This window comes from Vicugna pacos, chromosome 22 (genome assembly GCF_048564905.1).
Source record: "Vicugna pacos chromosome 22, VicPac4, whole genome shotgun sequence".
In the NCBI taxonomy this organism is placed as follows: Eukaryota; Metazoa; Chordata; class Mammalia; order Artiodactyla; family Camelidae; genus Vicugna; species Vicugna pacos.
In genome coordinates this window covers 26,921,370-26,930,478 of record NC_133008.1, presented here as the reverse complement: position 1 = coordinate 26,930,478, position 9,109 = coordinate 26,921,370, and the positions used below count along the sequence as shown (strand labels likewise).

The 9,109-nt window shown below is 57.7% G+C and overlaps 1 protein-coding gene across 3 annotated transcripts; it reads right to left on the bottom strand.

The window, feature by feature from the left end:
- On the bottom strand, positions 1 to 6,485 carry CNN1 (calponin 1). Of its 3 annotated transcripts, none has more exons than XM_006206311.4 (7): positions 6,271 to 6,485; positions 4,113 to 4,234; positions 1,918 to 1,984; positions 1,684 to 1,821; positions 1,411 to 1,521; positions 841 to 987; positions 1 to 752 (listed from the first exon to the last, which is right to left on the bottom strand). In XM_006206311.4, the coding sequence occupies exons 1-7, from the start codon at positions 6,478 to 6,480 to the stop codon at positions 507 to 509; spliced, it is 1,041 nt and encodes a 346-aa protein (XP_006206373.1). In that variant the 5' UTR covers positions 6,481 to 6,485; the 3' UTR covers positions 1 to 506. The 3 variants fall into 3 exon arrangements, with proteins under 3 accessions (XP_006206373.1, XP_072803865.1, XP_072803867.1); XM_072947764.1 differs by lacking the exon at positions 6,271 to 6,485 and adding an exon at positions 5,183 to 5,271; XM_072947766.1 differs by lacking the exon at positions 6,271 to 6,485 and adding an exon at positions 5,235 to 5,255.
- Between the last annotated feature and the right edge of the window lie 2,624 nt (positions 6,486 to 9,109).

Here is a 9,109-nt window from a genome sequence, read left to right as displayed (position 1 = left end):
TGATTTTACAGGCATTTATTGTGCTCCAGTGAAGTAGAAAAAGAAAGTGCTCGCGTTACAAACGCCGCTGTCACATCCCGTACGCCAGCTGCAAACCAAACCGCGTGTGTCCGCTGGGTCTCTGGGCATGCAGTTTGCTCCCACTGTGGGAATGGGGTTGGGGGCTGGGGGGCGAGCCTGGGCTCTGGGGGCTTCGCTTGGGGGGCTTCTTGTCCTGGGGGAAGCCACCTGTGGGGAGTGGGGAACAGCAGGGTAGCTTTGCTCAGTGCATCCTTTGGGTGTGTTGGGAACACCCGGCTCCATGTTGGACCCCTGCAGTGCTCCAGGGAGGAGCCCCCCGTTCCCACCCCACGGGCCCCCCAATCTGCTCCCCCCAAACGCTAACCCTGTAGGCAGGTGCCAGGAGGCTGGAGGAGCCATGCAGGGGGAGGGGGTCGGCGGGCCAGGCCAGGCCCTGCCAGGAGCAGCAGCCAGCCTCCCTGGGGGAAGGCGGGAGGCCCGGGGCCCTAGGCGGAGTTGTAGTAGTTGTGCGGGTGGTGGTTGTGGGCAGGCTCGCCCAGCTCCGGGTACTCGGGCGTCAGGCAGTACTTGGGGTCGTAGACCTGGCGCGGCAGCCCGTACACCGTCATGCCCCGCTGCGAGGCCCCCTTGTTGCTGCCCATCTGCAGGCTGACATTGAGCGTGTCACAGTGCTCCATGCCCAGCCCTGGCTCGAAGATCTGACGCTTGGTCCCGGGCGCGGTCATGCCGGCCTGCAGAGGGCAGTGCGGTCAGGCCATGGGGGTGGCGAGGGGCACGACCCCACCAGCCCGGCCTGTGCGCCCCCCTGCCCCCGCATACCTGGCTGGCTCCCTTGTTGGTGCCCATCTGCAGGCTGATGGTGGCCTGGTCCAGGGGCTGGTCCGTGCCCAGCTTAGGGTCATAGAGGTGGCGCCGGGTGCCGTAGGCTGTCATGCCCTGCTGACTGGCAAACTTGTTGGTGCCCATCTAGGGAAGCCAGGAGGAGAATCACCCTGAGGGTTACAGAATCTCACCACGGGCCCTGAGGTTTAACTGATGTCAGTTTCCACCCTCAGGCTACAGACCGGAAACTGAGGCCCAGAGAAGATGTGTCACAGACTGGTAAATGGCTCAGAGCACTGGGGCCTGACTTCCAGTGGGCGATCCTGGCGAGGGAGCTAGCTTCTCCTGGCCTCAGTTTCCTCATCTATATAAAAGGTATGATGCCAACAGTACCCACCCCCTAGAACCATTGGAGGAGTGAGTTAGGGTACAGAAAATGCCAAGCAGATAGTTTAGTAGTAGGGACCATTCTGTCCCCCCCGAGCCTTCAGGGAGCAGGGTACCCTCTCAGCCTCCTCGTCCTCCCGCCTCCTCAGCAGCCAGACCCCGGTGAGGAAGGGGCGGTACCTGCAGCCCGATGATGTTCCTCCCTTCTCTTAGCTTCTCGGGCTCAAATTTCCGTTCCTGCTTCTCTGCGTATTTCACTCCCACGTTCACCTTGTTCCCTTTCGTCTTGGCCTGGGGAAGGAGGGGGGCTGGGACTGATGAGGGAGCTTCCAGGCTGCATCGTCCCCTTGAAGACCCTTAGCTGCACATGCTGGGCTTGGGGGGGGCACCAGCATCCCAGCCCAGACTTGCCCAGCCCCCCCTGCCCCGTGCCCGCCCTCCACCCACACTCACCATGCTGGCCAGGGCCAGGAGGGTGGACTGCACTTGTGTGTGGTTGGTGTTCTCGAACAGGTCGTTGGCCTCAAAGATGTCATGGGGCTTCACCCCATACTTGGTGATGGCCTTGATGAAGTTTCCGATGTTCTCCAGCTGGAGGGGAGCCGGTGGTTGTTAGGGGTGGGAGGGGGTGGAGGTCTGAGGGGCTATGGGCCAGGGGTTGAAAGAGTTAAGAGAGTCGAGGCTCACCTGGTGCCAATTTTGGGTGGATTCATTGACCTTCTTCACGGAGCCTGGCTGGAGTTTATTAATGAACCTACGAGGAGGAGGGGAGGGGAGTGAGGAAGGTGACCTGGCTGCTCCCGGGCACGCCCAACCCAGCAGGACAAGGGGTCAGGATGAGAATCAGTCGGCGGGCACTATCCTTTTTGCTGTTTCCCCCGAGTCAGCTCTCAGCAGCAGCCCCACCACACCATCAGCAGGCACAGGCAGGACCGAGATGGGTAACCAACCTCGGGGAGCTCGACTTGGTCCCGGTCAGAAAGTCTCCCTATGTACAGGTGTACAGGAGTCTCCGGGTGTGCCCCTGCCTCACTGGTGACCATGTTCCAGTCTCATTTTCTCTTTCAGACCTCTACACCACAGAGAGCCCACAGCTCAGAACTGGGGCCTCTGCGCTGGCCACCCTCACCCCCTCTGATCTTGTCCAAACTTGACTTTAGATGCCATTCCTATGCCAGTGACTCCCCAATATCTCCCTGCAGCTGGCCTCTCAGCCTCTATTCCAACTCCCCACATGGATATTTCCAATCAAATCCACACTACCCAGACTCCTGGCACCCACCTGCCCCTCCCCCTAGAATTCCCTCCATCCTCCCCAGCTCAGTAACCACCCCCTTCCAGGTCTCAGACAAAGCCCTCTGCTGCCCTCGACTCTCCTCTCCCTTTCTCATCCCCACATCTGATCCCTCAGCAATTCCTTTGGCTCTGCTCCTGAAGACCTCCAGAAGCTGGCCTCTGCCCTGGTCTGAACCACCAGGGTCTCTCTCCTGGGCTCTTGCCTTGATCTCTGATCTCCCTTTGGGCTCCCAGCTTCCACCTCATTGCCTCCAGATGATTTTCATCCCACAGCTAAAATGGCCTTCTTGATACAGTTCCAGTTACTCCCCAGTTCAGAGCACTCCCATGGTCTCCCATTGCCTTGAGAATAAAAGCCTAACTCCTTAGCATGACTAAGAGGTTCGGTATCATCTGGCTCCCAGCTAACTCCCTCCACTTTCCCTGATCATACGGGCTTCTTCAGCGTTCCTTGAACACAGGAGGCGTGCTCCTACCCCAGGGCCTTTGCACTGGCTGTCCCTGCCCTTAAAAGCCCTCCCAGCAGCTCCCCTCACTTCATCCAAGATTCTGTTCAAATATTCCTTCCCTGACCATTCTGTACATAGCAGCAACCCTTCACCCCACTGGGCACACCACCCCCATCCTTCCCCGCTTGATTCTTCATGGCACTTCCCATCACAGCCATGTGTGTGATTATTTCATTAATTATTTGGTCGATCGCCCCCCACTAGGACTAAAGCTCTATATGAGCTCTAAGTCGAGTCTTTCGTTCACTATCCCCAGTACCTAGACCTGGCTGGCATACAGAAGGTGCTCCATAAATGCACCTACTCCATAAATGGGTAGGTGGGTGGCTCTGCACTCTTTAAGACCTGGGACACCAGGCCGTTCTCCACGCCACCCCCATTCCTTGTTCCTAGCAGATATGGTAGAACAGCATACCCCGGCCCCTCCCTTTCCAGCAGCTAAGGCTGGGTAAGGCTGCGCCTTCGGGAAACTTCCCAAGCACGCGCTCTGGCCCTCATGGTCACCCTGCCCTGGGTCAGACTCAGAGATGAAGACAGGACTGTGGCTGGGCTCAGGGGCCCGCCCAGAAATAGGGTTGTGGTGGAATCTGGAAGGTGGAATCTGGAATCGGGGCTTGAGAGTAGTGAGGGATTGCATCTCCCTTGGTGATTAGGTTCTGAGAAGATTAGAAAATCAAAGCCCACTAAAATTACTGTGACACATCCCTCAGGTCACCAAGCCAGTGATGGACAACTGTTGTGACCCGCTGCCTTTTAGCTGTGACCTCCCTTTGTTGGAACTCTGAAGGCCACAACTGTGGCTGCCCTATATGCATTGAAGACTCTAGATTCTGAAGTCATTTCTGTTAGAACGGCATGAGACTCTGGCCATGTGTTTCACGTAACAGAGCATCAGTTTTCTTTTCTATTCAATGGGCACAATGATCATTTTCCTTCTCAGAGTTCTGTTTTGAGGTCTCAGATATAAAGTGCCCAATCCAGCTCTGAGCTTATGGTTGTGTGAGGGATTTGGGCAGTAGAGGTGAGGGGTTGGGACGGGGGCAGCCCAAGGTGGAGGGAAGGGAGTGCTCCACTCACTCGCAAAGGATGATGCCGTCTTTGAGGCCGTCCATGAAGTTGTTGCCGATGCGGCGTCCTGTCACCCCCTCAATCCACTCTCGAAGCTCCTGCTCCCGCTGATGGTCGTACTTCTGGGCCAGCTGGGGGTGGGGGCACAGACAGGGTGGTGAGGTCGCAGTGGGGACCAAGGTTGGCTCCCAGGCCCTATCCGAGGCTCTCAAAGCCTGATCTCTTCCATCCCTTCCCAACTAAAGCAATTCTGCCACAGTGTCCAGTGGGGAGGGGGGACAGGGGTGTGTGTGTGCTGGGGGGTTGAGGGCCCGGGTTGAGGTGGCACCTGCCCAGGGTGCCATTCCGGGCATTCTGAGGTTTGGCACCAGAGAATGTGGACCAGGCGGGTGGAGAGTGAGATACTGAGCTGGGGGGGGGGGCGGCGCCTAGCCCTCTGGTTCCCCCTCCAGACCAAACTTGGGGCTTAGCTTCTCCTGGCCCTGCCCCACTCCTGGAAGCCTCAGGCAGGGAAGGAGGAGCCCTAAGGAAGTGCCCTTGAGTGCCGAGTGCCGCCTGGCAGGGGACTGCTCTGTCTTGCATCTTTGTCTCAGTGTCTCTCCAGGTCCTCATCCCCGTGGCTCCCTCTCTCGCTGAGGGTGAGAGCATGCTGGCCCCAGCCATGTCTGTATTTTTCTGTCTCTCCCCATCGTCGGATGTCCCTTTCCCAGCTCTGTCTGTCTTTCCTTGGTCCTGTCTTCGCGTCCCCATCTCTCCACGTCCGTCTGGTGGTGGGGCCCAGGGCTCCTCCATCTCTGCCTCCGTAGGTCTCTCGGTCTCCAACTCCAGGTTCCCTGCCTCTGGTGAGGGTAGGGCTCCGCCGTCTCTCCGCCTCTCCATCCCTGTCTCGGTCTTATCTCGCTCCTGGCTCGCTCTGCCCTCCCCCATCCGTCTCTCTCTTGTCTCGGGCTCCCAGAATCTCTGTCTACGTCTCTTTCCCCAACTCCCCTACCCCCGCCTTCTCTTCTCCCACTTGGCCCCCCTCCGTTTCTCCAGAACCCTCCACCCTAGCCCAGACAAGCTCCCAGCCCCTGGGGGACCTGGCTGCCCCTTCTCCTGGGAGAGGGGGAGATGGGGGGACCTCCCCCTTACCTGGCCCGGGCCCTGCCGCCCCCCTCCCCACCAGCCCGGCTTTATAAAGCAAACCGGCCCTTATATAGCGCGGCCCCGCGGGCCGGGCTCCCGAGGCCGCCTTATATGGCGCGGCGGCTCCGCTCGACTCTGGGGCCGGCGCTGGGGGGAGGCGGGGGCGGCGCTGGGATCTGTCTCTGGCCTGAGCACCCACCCCCACAACCTGCCCCTTCCTCCAGCCCTTAAGATCCCCCCGACCCAGATTCCCAATCCCAGCTCCCCACTTCCTGCCTGTGGAACCCTGGGAAAAGCCACCCTGAGCCTCAGTCTTCCCCTCTGTCCAATGGGGTTGGGACTCCTTCCCTGGCAGCACTTACGGGAGCATTCCAGTGGGCTGGGGACTTCCACCTCGTTGCCCTGGACAAGCTGACCCCATTCTGGTGTGTGTCGGTGGGGAGGGGCAAGTTCAGGGTCCTAGTTCTGCACTTCCCTTATATAGGACCGAGCTACTTGCCTCTCCTCTCTGAAACCTCATTTTCCCCATCCATAGACCTAAGGAGGTGTCTCATTGTTTCCCCAGCTCCAAAATGAGTAGACCCTTGCTATGTCCCTAATGCCCACTCTCTGCCCTCCCTAGATGTCTCCCTCTCCTTTACCATCTCCCACACTTTGGGGTCTCACCTCCCAGGAACCCCAGCTCTGGAACACTCCTCAAATTCTCTGCCAGGCTGAGGATGTGGGCAAAATCAAGTCTTTCCCCAGCCCCCCAGGAACAAAAAGGATTAACAGGGGACCCTGATCAAGTGGGGTTTCTGCAATGGACCGACCGCCTCAGTTTACCCATGATGGCTTACGTTTCCCCATTTCACACCTCAGCAGTAGCTCAGGGCTCTGAGATGCTCAGGCCGGGGAGGAAGTCAGCCCCTTCCCCATCTTGTTTCTCTCTCAGGTTCCAAGTCACATAGGGCAAGAAGAGGGTCCAGGGAACCTCAAGAGAGTGGGGCCTCTGGCCTGGCAAGGCATGTGGGCCAGGCAGGGGGAGGCCCTCCAGCCCTACCTTGTTCTTCACCTCGGCTGACAACCCGTAGGCGGGGCCTCGGTTGAAGTGAGCAGAGGACATGCTGGCTGATGGTGGGTGGGCAGCGGTGGCCGTGCGCTGAAGACCGGGGCAGCAGCTGAGGCTCCGTCTGTCCCCTCTTCCCTCCTCACACGTTTTTGAAGATCTGGAGGCGGCCCGGGCCTCTTCCAAGGCCGTCCCATTGGCCATAGGGGACTGCCAAGGGGCGGGGCACCCCCATCTCAGCCACCCCCACTTCGTGATGTCAGGGCCTTGGTATTGGGAGCTGATTGTGTCATTGTTTCCACCTAGGGGGGCGGCCTGGGTTATTCTTGGGTGGGGGGGCTTGGCCAGACAGAGACCCACCTTTCCCCTCTCCCCACTGTTCAGTGGGCCTCAGGCTGGGTCTCCTAGTCTCTTTGTGTCTAACTCTGAGGCCATGTCCCCACGTCTCTGAGGTCATCTCTCTTCATCTCTTTCCAGTCTTGAGACAGGACTGCCGCCTGTGGTAGTTTATCGAGCACCAGCTGGGGTTTAAGTCCAGACACCAACAGTCTATAACTGTAAGCAAGTCCTTTCTCCTCTCTGAGCCTCTGTTGCCACGTCTGTAAAATGGACTAATGATAGTGCCTGCCTCACAAGGGTGGTGGAGGGTCAGAAAAAATAATGCCCCTGACATGCACAGTGTAGTGCCTGGCACAGGGAAAGACTCAGGAAATAGCAGTATTTCTGCTGAGAATCTGGCACCCTACTGCCGTACCCTCCAGCCCCTCATAAGGACCTGGGGGAGCAGAGATCCTGGATCTCTGGATCTCTGGGTCACAGGCCATGGACACCCCCATATATCCCTGTCCTAGCCAGGCTGGCCTGGAGGGAATACTTGCAGGCAGCCCTGCCTGGCCAGATCTCACCCCTGGACCACAAGGATGACATGGATGACATGCACATATCATGCCACAAATGTCAAGGTCATGTTAGTGACACTTGGATAACATATCAGCAACCTGCCATACACTCATGATATGTTAAGGACATGGTAATTTGCTGGCCACATGCTAAGGGCACAGCAGTGACATGATAATATAACAGCCCTTATGTCAGGCCCTACCCCAAGTGCTGTACATGTATCAGCTCATAGTTCACAACACCCTCAGAAGAGGATGCTGCTATCATATGCACTTTACAGATGGGGAAACTGAGGCACGGGGTGTGAAATCCCTTTCTCAGTGTTGCATCGCTCACCAGTGCCAGAGCAGAATTTGAACACGGGCCTATGAGGCTATGACCCTAACGCTAAGAGGCTAAGGCAGGGTTTCTCAACCTTGGTACTGTTGACATCCGGGCTGGGTAATTCCTCATGGTAGGGGGGCTGTCCTGAGCATTGCAGGACTTCAAGCAGCAGCCCTCGCCTCTGCCTACTCAGTGCCAGGAGCACCCCTTTCCCCAACCCTTAGCCTTGACAAACAGAAATGTCTCCAGACATTGCCAAATGTCTCTGAGAAGGGTTTAGGGGTAGTTGGTGGCAGATTGCTCCCATTTGAGAAAAACTGGGCTAAGGCAACTAAGGATAAGTTGATGGAGTGTAATGAATGATACGTTGAAGATACGCTAAAATACGTAAAATAAGCTTACAATTAGCTCCCGCTGTGTACTAAGTGCTTGGCTTTGTTAACTCATTCTTCATAGCAGCCCTATGATGTGGGGTCTATATTACGTACAGAGAAGAGAAGCCCACTGCCCGGAGTCACACAGCTCCTGGGTGGCGGAGCCAGGATTAGCACGCGCAGATTCTCGGATCCATCCCATGCTGGGCCGCCCTCTGCCGGCCACAGGTTGGCACTGCGCATGCGAGGACCCGCGCCTTGTCCGAGCTCTCGGCTGGCGCCCCCTGGCGGTCCAGGAAGGGCGGGGGCGGGGCCTGGCGGCGTCCGGGTGGCGATGACGCGACGTTCTGACTCACTCGGCCCCGCCCCCCTGCCCGCGGCCGCTTGGCCATTTATAGCATCCGCGCGGGCTCTGAAGTCACAGCCCAGGCACGACGGGGGCGGGGTGGGGGAGCACTTGGCGCGCCCCCAGACGGGGCAGCCCGGGGTCTCCCTAGGGGACAGCCCTTTCTGGTTCCTTTTGTCCCTCCAATTCTGGATCGGTGTCTCTGTATCTCTTGCTGTGTCTTTTGGTCGTTCTGCGTCCGTCTCTCTACGTAGCTGAGTCTTTTTCTGTCTCAGCCTTTGTCTCTCTCTGTGTCTCTGAGTCTGTCTGTCTGTCTCTGTCTTTCTCTCTGGCCCCATGTCTCCTCTGTATTATCTCTCCATCTCTGTGTCTCTGTTTCTGCTCCGCGTCTCTGGGTCACCGTTTTTCTCTATGTCTCTGTATTGTCTGTCTTGTGTGATGGATGAAGGCAGAGGCGCAGAAAGCGGACCGATCCCTTCCCGAGACCCCAACCTCAAGGGACTCCCCCATCACTGGCTGCTGGTGTGCTGTCCCTGACTCAGCTCCTATGTGGCGTTTCCCAGGCCACAGCCCCCCTGTGTCTCAGTTTCCTATCAAAATGAAAAGGATGCGCTCTTGTAAGGAATAGTTTCCAGAAAAGTCCAGGACAGTCATGAAGAAAAGCCCTGCCTTTCTTCAATCTTAGGAGACCCCATATGAACTTCCTGACTCTCAGAATTGTCACACACACACACACACACACTCACACACCTCTGTGCCTGTATGTCAACCGGGAGAATTCCCCACTTCTCCCTACTCTTGTCTATCTTACCATTTTGGGTCTGCCAGCTCCCACCCCTCACCTAGCTTTCCCCTCCCAAAATGGCTTCTGTTTCTGGAAGGCTGGCTC

Bases quoted from the DNA above. Each gene is read 5' to 3' on its own strand.
- CNN1 (XM_006206311.4), bottom strand. From the start codon at position 6,480: ATGGCCAATGGGACGGCCTTGGAAGAGGCCCGGGCCGCCTCCAGATCT. The intron at 1,985-4,112 runs GTGAGTGGAGCA...TCCTCCTCGTAG, and splicing joins GACGGCATCATCCTTTGCGA to GTTCATTAATAAACTCCAGC. The intron at 1,822-1,917 runs GTGAGCCTCGAC...GCTCCCCTCCAG, and splicing joins CCACCCAAAATTGGCACCAG to CTGGAGAACATCGGAAACTT.